Consider the following 18,571-nt stretch of genomic DNA (forward strand, 5'->3'; position numbering starts at 1 on the left):
AAATGGGTGAGAGTATACACTGGCCACTCTCAGCATTGAAAATGAAAGTAAGTTGTCCATGATTTGAGAACATCTAAGCTACTTGAGGTTTTCATTTGTCCTTAAAGTACTTTTATTGGAACAGTCAAAATGTGGTCCCCGAGCGACAGAATTCTGGACAATGCTCTTTAACTTGCAAAGTACAGTTTAGCCTTCTTTGCATCCATCTGACCTGAATGTTTATAGCCTCTGCTGATTTATACCTTGGTTCATTTTCAAGAATCTACTCTTGCTGCTATAGCTAAAGGATGCCTGAGTCATTTTTCTTTTTCAAGCAGAGTCTTGCCATGGAGCCTAGACTGACCTTAAACTCACTCATACAGAGTAGTCCATACTGACTTGGAACTCACAGTCCTGACTTAGCTTGCACACCCAGCTTCCTGAGGTTTTTTTTTTTGGGGGGGGGTGTTTTGTTTTTGAGTAAACTCCTAAGCATCCTGAATACTCTCTAAGACAGGGACCACATCTGCTTAGTGTGCTTGGCATGGAACAGGTGTGCAAGATTTTGAAATGAAATTCTGGTTGGCCTCTTCTAATTGTTGTACCATGTATAATCCTGTTTACCAGTCTGGATTTATTTTACCATCACCAGTCTTCAGCAAGCTTCAGTTGTGGAGGGTAAAAGAAGCAATTAGTGTCTTTAAAGATACTGATAGTAGCCAGGCATAGTGGAATATATCTATAATCCCAGCTATTGGGCAGTTGAGGTAGGAGAATTCTGAGTTCAAGGTCATGTAAGACTGTGTAGTGAGACCCTATCTTACAAAGAAAATAAGGGCCTCAACTAACCCAATACTGGTCCAGTTGCTCAGTTCCCATTGACAGCTAAGCCCCTGGTAGGCTGTGTGAAACCAAAATAGGAAGGATGCTCACACTAGAATGTACCTTGCTAGGGTGATATCATTCTGGGGAATAGACTCATCAAAAAAGAAAGACTTAGTGGGCTGGAGAGATGGCTTAGTGGTTAAGCGCTTGCCTGTGAAGCCTAAGGACCCCGGTTCGAGGCTCGGTTCCCCAGGTCCCACGTTAGCCAGATGCACAAGGGGGCGCATGCGTCTGGAGTTTGTTTGCAGAGGCTGGAAGCCCTGGCGTGCCCATTCTCTCCCTCTCTCTCTCTCTCTCTCTCTCTCTCTCTCTCTCTCTCTCTCTCTGCGTCTGTTGCTCTCAAATAAAAAATAAAAAAAAATAAAATAAAGAAAGACTTAGGAGTGAGTTCCAGGTCAGCCTGGGCTACAGCAAGACTCTACTTGAAGAAAAAATAAAATGAAGATTTAGAAGCCGGGTGTGGTGGTGCACGCCTTTTATCACAGTACTTGGGAAGTAGAGATAGGAGGATCGCTGTGAGTTCTAGGTCACCCTGAGACTACATAGTGAATTCCAGGTCAGCCTGGGCTAGGGTGAAACCCAACACAGACAAACAATTAAACAAACAAACAAAAAAAAAAGATTTAGGGCTGGGAGATGGCCCAGTGAATAAAATGCTTACCACAGGCATGAGGACCAGAGTTTGAATCCTCAGCTTCCACATGAATACTGGGTGGAAGTGATGGCCCACTTCAGCTCTCCAGGGCAAGCTGGCTAGTTAGGATAGCCAAATCAGTAAGCTTTAGATTTAAGAGGCCCTCTCTCAGTAGATAAGTAGAGAGTAATCAAGGAAGACACTTGACATCAACCCCTGACTTCCACATGCACATACACACGTACATGTACATACCACCTAACCACACACACACATGCCCCCCCAGATAGGCCAGGGAATTCAGTGACACTCCTGAGGTTTACAAAGCTAAAACTGACAGCTCAACTTTGAGCCAAAGTTGCCTCTGATTGTGGATCTTACAACTATATTCATAACCTCTGACAAGCCAACATATATGAGTTCTTACTTTGAGACACTCAAGCAGCTGCATTCCAGGTATGTCTATAACAAGGACACAGTTCAGAGGGGCTGCAGCTAACAAAAGCAGCCCCTAGATCTGTTGTGTAACTTAGCACTCATTGAGGATGCAGCTCTGAACAGAGTGGGCTTGATTTTGATCTAGAAGTGTAGGCTCATTTAAGTAAAGCATATCTAAACTTGGAAGGTGCAGATGGACTTTCTGTGCCAAGTCACCTGCCCTGGGTGGAGAATGAGTCTGGCAAATATGGATTCTCAAGGTCTGTGTCTTAGGATAGGGGGCAAATATTTAAGCCATGGACAAACACAGTTTAGAGATTACAGAGCCCCATCAAGTTTCAGGGGAGCACTCACTTCTCAAGACATATATATTCAATCTGTGTATCATAATGGCTTAGGACCCTCCGTGGAGAGAAAGGACCTTTGTGTCCATGTCTCACAAGGCAGCCCAGCAGCAATGTCAATGGGAGGAAAGTTGATAAAAGCCAGAGCTTTCTGTGATTATGCTTCAGGCCTAGTGTTAATCTTTCTTCAAGACATTCACCCTCCAGATTACTGTTCTTCCTTGGTGAGACAAAAGATGGAAGGAAATTTTTCTTTGCTTCTTCTTTGTGCCCTCGTAGTTTCCTAGGGCAATCTCTGCCTACTTTAATAGCCTTTCCTTCTGAAATTGTGATAGTGAATGGGTTGGCCTAAATCTTCACGATCCCTAACCTGGTAGGCTACAGCATTCGAGAACCCTATTTATCTGGCCTGCTAAATTCCTTCGTATGATTACAGGGGAAGGCAGGGATCATATTGAGGTATGGCACAGTAGGGTGGTCTTGCACTAAGGAATGCCTATGAAAATGAGCCATGCAAGGAATTGAGTACCTTGGCATCAATTACCCTTGTCTGTTGTGAACCTTTTTCCAAGGCTCCTAATGGCTTTCCATCCACTGCACAGGTCAGCACCACTTACTTCCTTACTGTGGCCAGGTATGTGGCTGGCTCTTTCCTAAGAATGGCCTTGGGCCTAAAGTTCCCAACTATATCTTGGTGTGAAATTCACACAGACTAGGTATGCTGGAGGCCATGTATTTTTAAAGTGAAATTTACGTGCATAGATTTTAAGTTGTATATTCTTGGATGCACTATTTGAATTTTGACAAATATATATACCTCAATCAAGATATAGATCATTCCTTCCACTCCAGGAAATTCCCTACGTGCCTTTTTAGTAGGTAACCCTCCCCTTAGTTTTTATTGCTATATATTACATTTAAGACATGCAGATTTCCTTAAGTCTGGATGTTGAACAATGTCAGAAATTAATATTTGTTCTCAGTGGGTGGGTAGGCTCTTCCTCGAAGGCTCCTTGTTGTGCCTGGAGGCATTTTTGCCTACCCTGACCAGGAGGGGCTGACATTCTATGGGCAGAGGCCAAGAATGCTGCCAAACCTCCTAAGATGCACAGGATAGGCGCATAACAAAGAATGATCCAGTAGAAATGTTCTTAATGCCAAGGCTGTCTTTAGAGAGGACTGTGACTCTGAGGGTTCATCTGTGGCTCTCCCAAGTCTCTTGTTTGTTTTTCCTTTGTTTTATTTGTAGGTTAAGAGCCTGTTGAAGCTGAAAAGGCCACACTGGGAGTCAGATCTCCTTGTTGCTACCAGTATGGGTGCTGTGGTTCTTGCTGTAGGATGGGAGTTGGAGAGGAAAAATTAAGTGGGGAAAAGAAAGAAGAAAAATAACTTAGACAGTAAAGACTAAGGCTTAGAATGATATTAAAACTAGGAGAACGCGTAAGATAAGTGAGAAAATAAAGCAGAAATTAACAATCTTGTAAAATGTTAAAAGAGTAAGTTGAGCTTTAAAATCAAAGATGAAAGTAAATGAGACCATTCATTAAAGACATAAAAGTGAAGACTTGGGATGTGTGTGTGTGTGTGTGTGTGTGTGTGTGTGTGTGTGTGTGTGTGTGTATATATATATATATATATAAAATTTATCAGTGGTAGAGTGCTGGCCTAGCATGCATGAAGCCCTGGGTTCAGTCTCCAGTAAAATACATGTGGTGTACATATACACACAGGCACATGTGTGCATGCACACACCCACACCCACAAGAGGAGTACAAAGGTAAACCATGAGAAAAGAAATGAAATGTGTGAAAGGTAGATCCAATTAAGGTCAATCTCCAGCAATATTTGAAAGAAGGATAAAGTTGGGATACTATGAACCCAAGCCACTTAGATGTTAGATGTTCAAGTACTAGATGGGTTAGCAAAGAGAGGAACACCAGCCAGAGCAGACAAGGGAGTGTCAGAAACAAAGTCCTAGTCCATAGGGTCAGCTCTGCTCAGTGGCCAGTCCATATTTGAAGCAGCAAGACCTAAGGTAGAGAGCAAATTCATGTCTCCAGATAATAGCAGCCTTCTGTGCCTTCATTGGGGCTCAGGGAAGGGGCTCCTTTGTGGGAGCTGCTGAGCACTCTTGGGTTACTCAGGCCTCAAGAGGCCTAATTCCTGAAAAGGACTTAAGCAGGGTTGTGGGGGGTTATGGGGTGACTAATCTAAACTGAATTTAAGAAACCAGATCCCTCTGAGAGTTGTAAACTTTTTCTAAGAGGTAGTCATGTTCATCTCTTTCCACTGGATCAGGTTGCTGCTATTTCTGCTGAATAATTGAGGTGGGCACAAGCCATAGTGACCAATGTCAGCAGGGTCTGGCTAAACTTTACCTTGTAGGTAAAAGGAATCTAGCTGTATTGCATTGGAACTAAGACCTTTCGATATGAACACTCAACATCTTAGGGTTTTTTTTTTTCCTTTGAGGTATAATATCGCCCTAGCCCAGGCTGACCTGGAATCCACTATGTAGTTTTAGGCCTCAAACTCACAGAAATCCTCCTACCTTGGCTTCCTAAGTGCTGGGATTAAAGGCATGTGTCACTCGCTACACCTGGCCTGTTAATTTTTTTTTAAATCTTATTTGACTTACACTTAGTTTTTTATTATTTATTTTTGTTTATTTTTATTTATTTATTTGAGAGTAAGACAGACAGAGAAAGAGGCAGATAGAGAGAGAGAGAGAATGGGCACGCCAGGGCCTCCAGCCACTGCAAACGGACTCCAGATGCATGCGCCCCATTGTGCATCTGACTTACATGGGTCCTGGGGAATTGAGCCTTGAACCGTGGTCTTTAGGCTTCACAGACAAGTGCTTAACCGCTAAGCCATCTCTCCATCCCACTGTTAATTTTTTGTTACCAACTAAAGTTGGAAAAACCACTTTAAAATTGCTTTGGGGTTTTAGGTTGCTTATGGAATATGGGAATTTCTATTTTTGTTCAAGAGACATTTTTGTTGTATTTTATCTAGCATTATATGCTGTCATGTCTAATCAGATAAAACAAGATTTATCACTATTTTCAACTCTCTCCCATCCATTTCCTATGCCTCAGCAGAACAAGCAGTGAATGATCAGTTGTTGAGCACATCCATAGCAGTAGAAATGGGTGCAAGACCTGGCTCAGCCTGAGGATTCCAATCTGATAGGGATAACTTGATAGATAAAAAACAGACAAAACTAAAGCAAAGGTGTGAGTTCTCCCTGCTCCCAGACAGTTCTACACAAAGATCATACAAGTGTGGGTCATTTATTTACACAGAGAAATTGACAGATGAAATTTGGCAGCTGGAAAACAGCATGAGAGAAATACAGGGAATTCGAGTGTTGTGGACAAGGGCAGAGTGACAGAGATGAGATTAAGAAAAGTGATTGTGCTTGGTCGTAACAAACCTTCTTTGACTTACAATCTGAGTTTGATTCCCCCAGTACCCATGAAGAGACATTCACAAAGTGGCACATGTGCCTAGAATTCAGTTGGAGGCTCTGGTGTATCCATTCTCTCTCTCTCTACTAGACATGGTGGCATAGGAGTATCACTGTGAGTTCAAGGCCAGCCCGAGACTACATAGTGAATTCCAGGTCAGCTGGGCTAGAGCGAGACCCTACCGCAAAAAAAGCCGGGCGTGGTGGCTCACGCCTTTAATCCCAGCACTCGGGAGGCAGAGGTAGGAGGATTGCCATGAGTTCAAGGCCACCCTGAGATGACAGAGTTAATTCCAGGTCAGCCTGGACCAGAGTGAGACCCTACTTCGAAAAACCAAAAAAAAAAAAAAAAAAAGCAAAAAAAAAAAAAAGAATACAGGGGGCTGGAGAGAATGCTCAGTGGGTAAGGTGCTTGCCTGCCAAGCCTAACGATCTGAGTTCAATTCCCCAGTACCCATGTAACCCAGATGCATAGAGCAGTGCATGAATCTGGAGTTCATTTGCAGTGGTTGGAGGCCCTGGTGTGCCCATACTGTGGTGGTTTGAGTCAGGTGCCCCCCCATAAACTTAGGTGTCCTGAATGCTAGGTTCCCAGCTGATAGAGATTTGGGAATTAATGTCTCCTGAAAGGAGTGTATTGTTGGGGGCAGGCTTATGGGTGGTATAGCCAACTTTCCCTTGCCAGTGTTTGGCACACCCTTCTGTTGCTGTTGTCCGCCTTATGTTGGATAGGGGGTGATGTCCACCCATTGCTTATGCTATCATTTTCCCTGCCATTGGGGAGCATCCCCTCAAGTCTGTAAGCCAAAATAAAACCATTTTCCCCAAAATCTACTCTTGGTTGGGTGATTTCTGCCAGCAACACAAATCTGACTGTAACAGTAATGTTGGTACTGAGAGTGGGGTTGCTGCTAAACACCTGACTAACTATGTGCCTTTGACCTTTTGGAGCTGATTTTTAAGAGGAATGTGGAAGGATTTGAAACTGGCCTAAGAGACGCCTTGCAGTGCTGTAAGTACAACTTGATGGACTATTTTGGTCAGAGTTGCAAGACCTAAATGCAGTAAGAACTAAGGACTGTGAGGTTTGGCTTACAAGGCTGAAAAGGAGTTTTGTCTGGACTGGGCTAGAAACAGTTTGTGTGAGAGCCTGTGTCTTGAGAAGTTGTTCAGGGTTGCTTTGTGTAGAAATGAGCTGGTGTGAGCACAGGGATGTGGCACAGAAAAAAAAATGAAATCTTTGGGCCTAAACTGCTTCCTGTTCACCTGCAATCATTTGAGAAATTACAACCTTTGAGATTGGACCAGCGGACCAGCACTGGGCAATGGAAAAATGTAGACTCTTTTGAAGGGGCCAGAATGCTGAAGGAGTGTCCTGTTCTTCGGTTTGCTTTATTCCCCCCCATTAACAAATTGGCACTCTACCTAATATTATGGAGTACAAGAAATGCAGGGAAGAGAGGGTCATTGAGTTTGCAACATGGTCTTGTGTTTTGGAAACGGCCATGGGCAGTGTGAAGCCGGTTTGCTGGATGGCTACATGGAAACCCAGTGGAGCTGTGAGGATGAACTATTGGTTGCAACGGAGATCCAGTGAAGATACTGGGACCATGAGATGGCTGCCAAGGAGAGCTGCCAGTCCCAGTAAAGTTTTCCAGGACAGTGAGTAGCCTAGCTGGAGGGGTGGAATTAGAGTACCAGAGACTTGTTGCTGATTACAATTATTGGACTTGGAGATTTGTCATTGACTAGAGTTGTTGGACTTGATGTTTGCCCTGTTTTTTCTAAAAAATCATGTATTGCTTGAGTGTTTCTTTACTATGCCCAATGCCATCTTTTGCAATGTGAGTGTTTGTTCTGTGCCATTATGGGTTGGGGGGGCATTTTTTGCTATTATGGTTTTTTTTAACATTTTAAAAATAGTTTTATTTATTTATTTGCAAGGAGAGAGAGAGAGAGAGAATATGAATGGATGTGCCAGGAACTCCAGCTGCTACAAACAAACTCAGATGCATATACCATTTTGTACAAGATGGCTTTACATGGGTACTGGGGAATTGAATACTGGTCATTAGGCTTTGCAGGCAAGTGCCTTAAACTCTGAGCTAGCCACACGTTGGGTCATGATATGCAGAGACATTTATCTTACCCATAACTGTGGGTTAACTCCACAATGCATGACCCATATACCTCAACAAGGAGGGGCCAATGGGAAGGGGGTATATGTGCGAGTGTAACAGTATATTTTTTGGTATTAATGGCTCAGTTAAAAGATCTTGGACTATGGGGGTGTATGAACATCATTGGAATTGATAAAAAACTATGGGGACTTTTAAAGTTGGATGAATGCATTTTACATCATGTACGGTTATCAGTTTATGGGGGCCAGTGGTGGACTGTGGTGTTTTGATTCCGGTGTCCCCATAAACTTTGATGTTCTGAAAGGTAGGTTCCCAGCTGATGGAGATGTGGGAATTAATGGCTCCTGAAGGCAGTGTATTGTTGGGGGTGGGCTCATGGGTATTATAGCCACTTTCCATTTGCCAGTGTTTGGCACACTCTCCTGTTGCTATTGTCCACCTTATTTTGGCCGGGAGTGATGGATGTCTCCTCTTTGCTCATGCCATTGGTTTCCCTGCTATCATGGAGCGTCCCTAGAGTCTGTAAGCCAAAAATAAACCTTTTTTTCCCCTTAAAAGCTGCTTTTGGTTGGGTGATTTCTGCCAGCAATGTGAACCTGACTGCAACACTCCATTTCTGTCTCTCTCTGCTTACAAATAAATAAATAAGATATTTTTTTAAAAGAATACAGGGCTGGAGAGATTGCTTAGTGGTTAAGGCATTTGTCTGCAAAGCCAAAGTATCCCAGTTCCACTGTCCAGGCTCCATGTAAGCCAGGTGCACAAGGGGGCGCAGGCCTCTGGAGTTCGTTTGCAGTGGCTGGGGGCCTTGGTGTGCTTGTTTTTTTTTTTTTTTTCTCTCTCTCTCTCCCTCTCTCTCTAACTGATCTTGCTCTCTCTCTCAAATAAATACAATTTTACAAAAAGAATACAATTTTTTTTTGTTTAGGAAGATGGAGAGATCTATTCAATACAATAATTGTAGTTAATAATTATTATGTTCAAAGAGAGGATTTCAAGTGACCTTGGAATTTCTGAGAAGGTTGTCACTCTTCCTAAGAGAGAAATTAGAGAAAGAGAAGCAAGTGTGAGGGAAATATACTGAGCTGGTTTTGAGTATCTTCCAAAGATTTGTTTGTTTGTTTGTTTAGATAGACAGAGATATAAAGATATATCTTTGTTTTACTTGAAAGGCTGGGTAGAAAAATTTTGGAATTTTTGTCTTTGAGAAATTAAGATAAGGCTGACCTGAAATTTGAAGTGTATGAGAACATATACTTAAGTTCTGACATCCTCAGAATTTTTTTTTTTTTTTTGGTTGGGGTATTCCAAGTTAGGGTCTCGCTCTAGCCCAGACTGACCTGGAATTTACTATGTAGTCTCAAGATGACCTCAAATTCACAGCGATTCTCCTACTTCCACCTCCCAAGTGCTAGGATTAAATATGTGCACCATCAGGCTGGTGAGATGGCTTAATGGTTAAGGTATTTGCCTGAAAAGCCAGAGGACCTACGTTTGATTCCCCAGGACACACATAAAGCCAGATGCACAAGGTCGCTCATGCATCTGGAGTTCATTTGCAGTGGCTGGAGGCCCTAGCATACCTACCCATTATCTCTCTATCTGGCCCCTCCCCACACACAAATAAGTTTGTAAAAAATTTAAAAACAAATGTGCACCACCATGCCTTGCTCATCCTCGGGATTTGAAGGAATGCATTCATTTCTCAGAAAGAACAATACATTTTTTCCCCCTGTTTTCTTTTAAGCAATAACTTGTCTGGGTCGGAGTTTCTGAGGTTATAAACATGCTTATCTTTCACATACTCAATTTGTTACATGGAGAGAAGGCTTAAGATTGCTTCTGTGTTTCAGGTTATCCAGAGGTCTGTGGGGCCAGTAAGCCTGAGCCTACTTACTTTCAGAGTCTATGCAGCACCAAAAAAGGACTCATCTCACAAAAGCTGCATGAAGATTGATGAGGTAACATGCTATTCATGTGCTGGTACATTTTGAACATCTGATTGAGTTATAGCAGGAGAATTTTTGTAAGTGATATATGTCAGGATGACAGAAGGTAATTATTTTACTTTTGTGAGGTAGTGAGTATTGAACCCAGTGCTTTACACATGCTAGGCAAGTGTTTTACCACTGAGTTATATCTCTAGCCCAGTTAGAAATTATTTCCTTATAGTTTGTTTTCTTTGGGGGAAATTCTTAAACTATGGTGTTTTTCAACAGATGAACTTAAGTAATAAATATTTAATAGATGTTTCTTGGTGACAAGCCTGCTAAATCCTAGTAGCTTGTAAACACAACTCACTTTTCTTTTTTTTTTTTTTTGATAGGGTCTCACTCTAGTCCAGGCTGACTTGGAACTCACTACGTAGTCTCAGGGTGGCCTCAAACTCACGGGGATCCACCTACCTCTGCCTGCTGAGTGCTGGGATTAAAGGCGTGCACCACCACGCCCAGATTATACTTTTCTTTTTTTTGTAAAATATTTATTTAATAGATAAAGAGAGAAGTTGAGAGGGAAAGACAGAGAGTTTTGGCATGTCTGGGCCTCTAGCTGCTGCAAATGAATTCTAGATGCGTGTGCCACCTTGTGCATCTGACATTACATGGGTACTAGGGAATTGAACTCAGGACATCAGGCTTTGTACACAAGTGCCTTTAAACCTCTGAGCCATCTCTCCAGCCCACAACTCACTTTTCTGAGCAGCCTGTCTGACTCTGGACTGCTTATTAAACCAATAAAATACCCACAGTTTTATCTCTCAAAGAAATCATAAGGCCTGGATTGTTTCTGCTTCTTGGCTAGATTAGAGACTTATATGTAAATACTTAATATATGACAAATAAATAAAGCAAGGCATCTTCCCTCCATTGTTTATATTCTTTTTTATCAGTACTCTTTACTGGCTATTTGGATTTTTTTCTTTCATTCAATTTCTGTTGCCTTTGAATAAAGTGATATACAGATCTGCCTTAGTTCCCAGGAAAGTTACCTGGATGGTGTTTAAGTAAAGCTAATTAGCTTGTATTTTGCCCTTTTCTGTCTTCTCAGGCCTTGGGGCAGTGATGATTCAGAAGAAGCCGCTATAGTGGCTATGAGAAGGTTCTTTGGGTGGGGAACAAACTTGTTCACCTACTTTAATCAGTATCAGGCTGATCATGTAAACAATGTCACCACTTGTTTTTCCATTCAATACCCCCCACTCACCCTTTAGAAGACAGAATATTTAGAAGACAGAATATTTTTTCCATTGTAAGTCTGAGATGAAATACCAGATACCAACAGAAAATGATTAAAGGGGGCTGGAAGTATAGCTAAGTGGTAGAGTCCTTGCCTTGCATGTCCTGGGTTTAGTTCTGCACACTGTCAAAACAAAGCAAAAAAAGTAGCTAGGGAAAGGATAGGGACTTATCCTGTCCTCTTGGCCTTGTCCTCATTGATTAAAGAAGCAAGGTGAAAAGATCATCTGAAGTTACAGGTTGCATGCAACCCTTTGAGTCAGTATAATTTACAAATTATTAGAAATATTAACCAACAGAATTGATAATTTATTACATGATCTAATTATTGCATATGCTTCTTATTTTTGTTTCAATATATGTAGCTTTCACTCTACTCAGCTCCTGAGTACCAATCTAAATATGTGGAGGAGCCAAGGACTCAGCTTGAAGAAAACATCTCACAGCTCCGACATCATTGTGAGCCATATACAAGTTGGTGTCAGGTACTTAAGAATTCATAGTCAAAAGTCTGTATGTTGGAGCTGGTAGCCATGGGTCAGTGGGTAAGAGCATTTGTTGCATAAGGGTTAGGATCTCAGTTTGATCTCCAGCACCCATGTAAGAAAACTTGACATAACCATGCACGTGTGCAACCCTACCGAGGAGCAACACAGAGAGAAGGATCTCTGGGGCTCTCTTGTCAGCCGGTCTAATGGAAAAATAGTGAGCTCCAGGTTCAGTGAGTGTTCTGTCTCAAGGAAATAAGGTAGAAGAAGAATATCTGACATCCTTGTCTACTTTCTCCATGTGTGCATAGAGGGCATGTACACAACTACACATACCAGGAAAAAAAACAAAAACAGAAAGAGAAGTATTGGTTCTATGTTTTTTTTTTTTTTGAAGGGAGGAGTTGTTTATTTTGACTTATGGTTCCAGATACACTGTCCATCATCACAGGGAGGACACAGCAACAGGAGCGAAAAGCAGCTGCTCACATTGCATCCATAGTCAGGAAGTACAGTGCAATGATTGATCAATCAAATTTCTTATTTTTATGCATCCTAAGAACCCAGTACATAGAATTCACCCATAGTTAGAACAAATCTTTCTGCCCCAATTAACTTATGTATAAAATCCGTCACAGACATGCCCAGAGATTTGTTTCTTCAGTGGCTCTAGATCATACCAATGTTAACCATGACAGAAGAGCAGTGTGATAGAATTTGGTTAGTAAAGAGTCGACAGAGAAGAAGAATGTAACTATGAGGAAGAATACTAAGGACAAAGTAGAGATGAGACAGTTTGGACTAAAGGTAGATTGAATAAAGAGGGGCAATAATATGTGATCACTTGTTGTAGAACAGTCCTAGCTCTCAGTAATCTGAGACACAAAGAGCCCACAAGCCAGGGTATTCTATGTGCTTTGAGAAAAGAAAATGGAAAAGGAAAGATTAAAGAAGGAAAAAAAAATTAATTATAGAGCAAGAAGAGAGCAGGGTCAACTTGACCTTTTAAATTGACATTGAGTATTAAATAAAAAAGAAATATATGTGATGGGGATATAGGACATCAGTACTGGCCAATCTGATTGTTTGATTCAGTCTCAGGCCTCTGAGTGTTCCTTCCTCTGACTCCCAGAAGCCTGTCTTGCCCCTGGGAGTTCCTTTGCTAGGGGCAGTCTCATTCTCCCTTCACATCTTCCTTTGGAAAATTGGATTGCAGGTGCTAGTCCAGTCCATGAGTGGTGCTCCATAAGTGGAGTCTTGGATATTTGTCACATTGCTGGTTCTATGTTTTTATTTTCATTAATTAAAAAAAAATTCTTTCGAGGCAGGGTCTTACTTTGTAGCCTAGGTTGGTCTGGAACTCACTACATTGTTCATACTGGCCTTAGACTCAATGGTACTCCTCTAACCTCAGCCTTTTGAATGCTAGGAATATGTATGTGTACCACTAGGCCTGTCTCCAGTTGCATGTTTTTAGAAAAATAAACATAATACGTAATAAAGTACTTCAAGTTAAGAATACCCAGCTTTGAAGAAAGGCTATAGAGCATACACAAAATCATGGAAACTAAACAATACACTACTAAATGATGAGTGGGTCAATGAAGAAATCAAAAAGGAAATCAAAAAATTTATAGAGTCAAATGATAATGAGAACACAACATACCAAAATCTCTGGGACACAATGAAGGCAGTTCTAAGAGGTAAATTTATAGCCTTAAGTGCCTATATTAAGAAATTAGAAAAGTAAACGACCTAATGCTTCGCCTTAAAGCCTTGGAAAAAGAAGAACAAGACAAACCAAAAATCAGTAGATGGGAAGAAATAATAAAGATTAGGGCAGAAATTAATGAAATAGAAACAAAAAGAACAATCCAAAGAATTAATGAAACAAAGAGTTGGTTCTTTGAAAGGATAAACAAGATTGATAAACCCTTAGCAAATCTGACCAAAAGAAAGAGAGAAGAGACACAAATTAATAAAATCAGAGATGAACAAGGTAACATCACAACAGATTCCAGAGAAATTCAAAAAATCATAGGGACATACTATAAAAGCATATACTCCACAAAGTATAAAAATCTGAAAGAAATGGATGATTTCCTTGATCTATATGACCTACCTAAATTAAATCAAAATGAGATTAATCACTTAAATAGACCTATAACAAACATGGAGATCTGAACAGTTATCAATAATCTCCCAACTAAAAAAAGCCCAGGCCCGGATGGATTCACTGCTGAATTTTACCAGACTTTTAAGGAAGAGCTAACACCATTGCTTCTTAAGCTTTTCCAGGAAATAGAAAAAGAAGGAATTCTACCAAACTCCTTCTATGAGGCCAGCATCACCCTGATACCAAAACCAGGCAAAGATAGAACAAAAAAAGAAAATTACAGCCCAATCTCCCTCATGAACATAGATGCAAAAATTCTCAACAAAATATTGGCAAACAGAATACAAGAGTATATGAAAAAGATCATTCACCCTGACCAAGTAGGCTTTATCCCAGAGATGCAGGGATGGTTCAACATACGCAAATCTATAAATGTAATACATTACATAAACGGGTTGAAGGACAAAAATCACATGATCATCTCATTAGACGCAGAGAAAGCATTTGACAAAATCCAACATCCCTTCATGATAAAAGTCCTACAGAGACTGGGAATAGAAGGAACATATCTCAATATAATAAAGGCTATTTATGACAAGCCTACAGCCAACATATTACTAAATGGGGAAACACTGGAAGCTTTTCCACTAAAATCAGGAACAAGACAAGGGTGTCCACTGTCCCCACTTTTATTTAATATAGTTTTGGAAGTCTTAGCCATACCAATAAGGCAAGAGACACACATAAAAGGGATACAAATGGGAAAGGAAGAAATCAAGTTATCATTATTTGCAGATGACATGATTCTATACATAAAGGACCCTAAAGACTCTACTAGCAAGCTGTTAGAGCTGATCAAAACCTACAGCAATGTAGCAGGATACAAAATAAATACACAGAAATCAGTAGCCTTCATATATGCTAACAACAAACACACAGAGGATGAAATCAGAGAATCACTCCCATTCACAATTGCATCAAAAAAAATAAAATACCTTGGAATAAACCTAACCAAGGAAGTAAAGAATCTCTACAATGAGAACTTTAAACCACTCAAGCGAGAAATTGCAGAAGACACTAGAAAGTGGAGAAACATCCCTTGTTCCTGGAATGGAAGAATCAATATTGTGAAAATGGCAATCTTACCTAAAGCAATCTACACATTTAATGCAATCCCTATCAAAATTCCAAAGGCTTTCTTCATGGAAATAGAAAAAACAATCCAAAAATTCATTTGGAATCACAAAAAACCTCGAATATCTAAAATAATACTGAGCAACAAAAAAGAGGCTGGTGGTATCACCATACCTGATTTTAACCTATACTACAGAGCCATAGTAACAAAAACAGCATGGTACTGGCACAAAAACAGACATGTAGATCAGTGGAACAGAATAGAGGACCCAGATGTAAGCCCAAGTAGCTATAGCCACCTGATATTCGATAAAAATGCCAAAAATACTCATTGGAGAAGAGACAGCCTCTTCAGCAAATGGTGTTTTGAAAACTGGATATATATCTGCAGAAGGATGAAAATAGATTCTTCTCTCTTGCCATGCACAAGAATTAAGTCCAAATGGATTAAAGACCTTAACATCAGACCGGAAACTTTGAAACTGCTAGAGGAAAAAGTAGGGGAAACCCTTCAACATATTGGTCTTGGCAAAGACTTTCTGAATACAACCCCAATTGCTCAGGCAATAAAACCACAGATTAACCACTGGGACCTAATGAAATGACAAAGATTTTGCACCGCAAAGGACACAGTGAAAAAAGCAAAGAGGCAACCTACAGAATGGGAAAAAATCTTCGCCAGCTATATATCTGATAGAGGATTAATATCTAGGATATACAAAGAACTCAAAAAGTTAAATAATAAGGAATCAAACAAGCCAATCAAAAAATGGGCTATGGAGCTAAATAGAGAGTTCTCAAAGGAAGAAATACGAATGGCATATAAGCATCTAAAAAAATGTTCTACGACACTAGTCATCAGGGAAATGCAGATTAAAACAACATTGAGATTCTATCTCACTCCTGTCAGATTGGCCACCATCATGAAAACAAATGATCATAAATGTTGGCGGGGATGTGGAAAAAAAGGAACCCTTCTGCACTGCTGGTGGGAATGCAATCTGGTCCAGCCATTGTGGAAAACAGTGTGGAGGTTCCTAAAGCAGCTAGAGATTGATCTACCATATGACCCAGCTATAGCACTCCTAGGCATATAACCAAAGGACTCATCTCATTTCCTTAGAAGTACATGCTCAACCATGTTTATTGCTGCTCAATTTATAATAGCTGGGAAATGGAACCAGCCTAGATGTCCCTCAACAGATGAGTGGATAATGAAGATGTGGCACATGTATACAATGGAGTTCTACTCAACGGTAAAGAAAAATGAAGTGATGAAATTTGCAGAAAAATGGATGGACCTGGAAAGTATTATACTACGTGAGGTAACCCAGGCCCAAAAAGCCAAGCACCACATGTTCTCTCTCATATGTGGATCCTAGCTACAGATGACTGGGCTTCTGCGTGAGAATGAAAATACTTAGTAGCAGAGGCCAGTAAGTTAAAAAGGAGACATAAAGGGTAGAGAAAGGAAGGGAGGAGGATACTTAATAGGTTGATATTGTATATATGTAATTACAATGATTGTAATGGGGAGGTAATATGATGGAGAATGGAATTTCAAATGGGAAAGTGTGGGGGTGGGGAGGGAGGGAATTTCCATGGGATATATTTTATAATCATGGAAAATGTTAATAAAAAATTTTTAAAAAACCCTACTTCAAAACACCAAAAAAAAAAAAAAAAAAAAAAAAAAAACAAAAGAATACCCAGCTTGGTCTGGGGAGTTGGCTCAGTGGCTAAAGGTTCTTGTTTGCAAAGCCTGCTGAACCAGGTCTTATTCCCAGTACCCACATAAAGCCAGATGCACAAAGTGACACATGTATCTGGAGTTCATTTGCAGTGGTAAAAGGCCCTGGTACACCCATACTCACTCTTTCTCTCTCTCATAAAATAAATAGATAAAAGTATTTTATAAAAAAGGAATACCCAACTTACAATTGCTTATCAGTGCTACCTAAAGAGCAGGTACAGTGAAGCCCACCTGGTGGCAGCTGTTTCTATAGTTACAGGAAGGATTTATCTCTCACCAGGAAAGTTGTAACACCTTCCTGGAGGGAGAGTAGAGGGCTGATAACTACCTTGTTGATTGTGATTATAAAAGTGTTATGTCTGGGCTGGGGAGATTGCTCCATGATAAAGGTACTTGCTTGCAAAGCATGCTGGCCCACACTTGATTCCCCAGTACCCACATATAGACAGATGCACAAGTAGCTCACTTGTTTTAGAGGGTTTTTTTTTTTTTTTTTTTTGCAGTGGCAAGAAGCCCAGGCCTATTCATAGTCACTCTCTTCCCTCAAATAAATAAATAAATAAATAAACAAATAAATACTTTTCACAAAAGTGTTGTGGCTAGCAGGGAGAACATAGGACTCTAATGGAAGGAAATAAATACACCATAAACATGTATATAAAAATTGGGATGTTGGGCTGGGGAGATGGCTCATTAGATAAAATCTTCACTGCTCAAGCTGAAACACGTAAGCTTAATCCCCAGAGCCTATATAAGAAGCTGGAAGCCTGGGAAGACTTTTGTAAACCCAGAACACTGATGCTGATGAAGATATAAATAGAGAGAGTAGAAGTTCCTGGAAACTCATGGTGAGTGCAGAAAGAACCACAGAACGAGAAACCCTGCCTCAAATGAGTTGTACAAGCAAGGGCCGACCAGAAGCTACCTTCTGACTGCCACAAGCATATGCCATAACATATACACACGAATAAATAATTTTAATAATTTATTTATTTATATGAGAGAGAGGAAGGGAGAGAGAGAGAGAGGCAGAGAGAGAATAAGTGCACCAGGAACTCTAGCCACTGCAAACGAACACCAGATACATGCATTACCTTGTGCATTTGGCTTACATGGGTACTGGGGAATCAAACCTGTATTCTTAGGCTTCCAAGGCAAGAGCCTTAAACACTAAGCCATCTCTCCAGCCCCAAACAAATAATTAAGTATTTTAAATTGGATTGTTTATTTCCCCCCCAGACATTCTACAAACCAGTACGGGTCTAGAACCATTTTGATTTTGGGTTTTCATATTAGTAATGTCCAACCCATCATCTATACAAGTATCCTAAAATCTTTGAAATCTAAAATATTTATGGTCCCAAGCATTTCAGATCAGGATTACTCAACTCAGATCACTTTAAATAAAAATGGTTAAGGAGCATTTTGAATATTATAGCAGGAAGATAGATACAAAAATGAAGTAGAGGTACATGCCTGAGTACAGAATTGTTTGCCCCAGTGACTATTGAACTATAGGTACAATTTGGCTTCTGTCTTTTTTGGTGTTTTAGGTCAGACATTTGTTGTGATGGGAGTGAAGGTGTTCTGTGATTTGTGTGCAATCTATGGAATACTTTTATAGGCTTTGGTACATGTTAATATACTTGATTTTGATGTTGAGAAATGAGGAAAAACTAAGATGTAGATGTGTGCAAAGTGGTACAGATTTTACTTAAGATTTGCAGATTTAGTTTTCTTCCCAGCCTTTTAGTTATATTTCAAACATCCACTGACTATGCCTCAGCTGAACTTTGTTCACCAATTTAGAAAAATGAACATTATGGGCTCTATTAACAGTATAAGCACACTAAACATGTTTTTTTCCCCTGTATTGAAAGTATTTTGTCAGTCCTATATAGTAGTATGTACCCACATCCTAGCATTCAGGAGGCTGAGGCAGGAAGATTGC

General features: G+C 40.4%; 1 protein-coding gene across 3 annotated transcripts in view; it reads left to right on the forward strand.

Moving 5' to 3' along the window:
- Positions 1 to 18,571, forward strand: part of Apoo (apolipoprotein O) — a 104,103-nt gene that overhangs the window by 20,123 nt on the left and 65,409 nt on the right. For all 3 annotated transcript variants that reach the window (XM_045140459.1, XM_045140460.1, XM_045140461.1), the window contains exons 2-3: positions 9,747 to 9,854; positions 11,495 to 11,614. In XM_045140459.1, the coding sequence (XP_044996394.1) occupies positions 9,747 to 9,854; positions 11,495 to 11,614 (228 nt within the window). The remainder of the gene's footprint in view (positions 1 to 9,746; positions 9,855 to 11,494; positions 11,615 to 18,571) is intronic.

This window comes from Jaculus jaculus, chromosome X (genome assembly GCF_020740685.1).
Source record: "Jaculus jaculus isolate mJacJac1 chromosome X, mJacJac1.mat.Y.cur, whole genome shotgun sequence".
NCBI lineage: Eukaryota > Metazoa > Chordata > Mammalia > Rodentia > Dipodidae > Jaculus > Jaculus jaculus.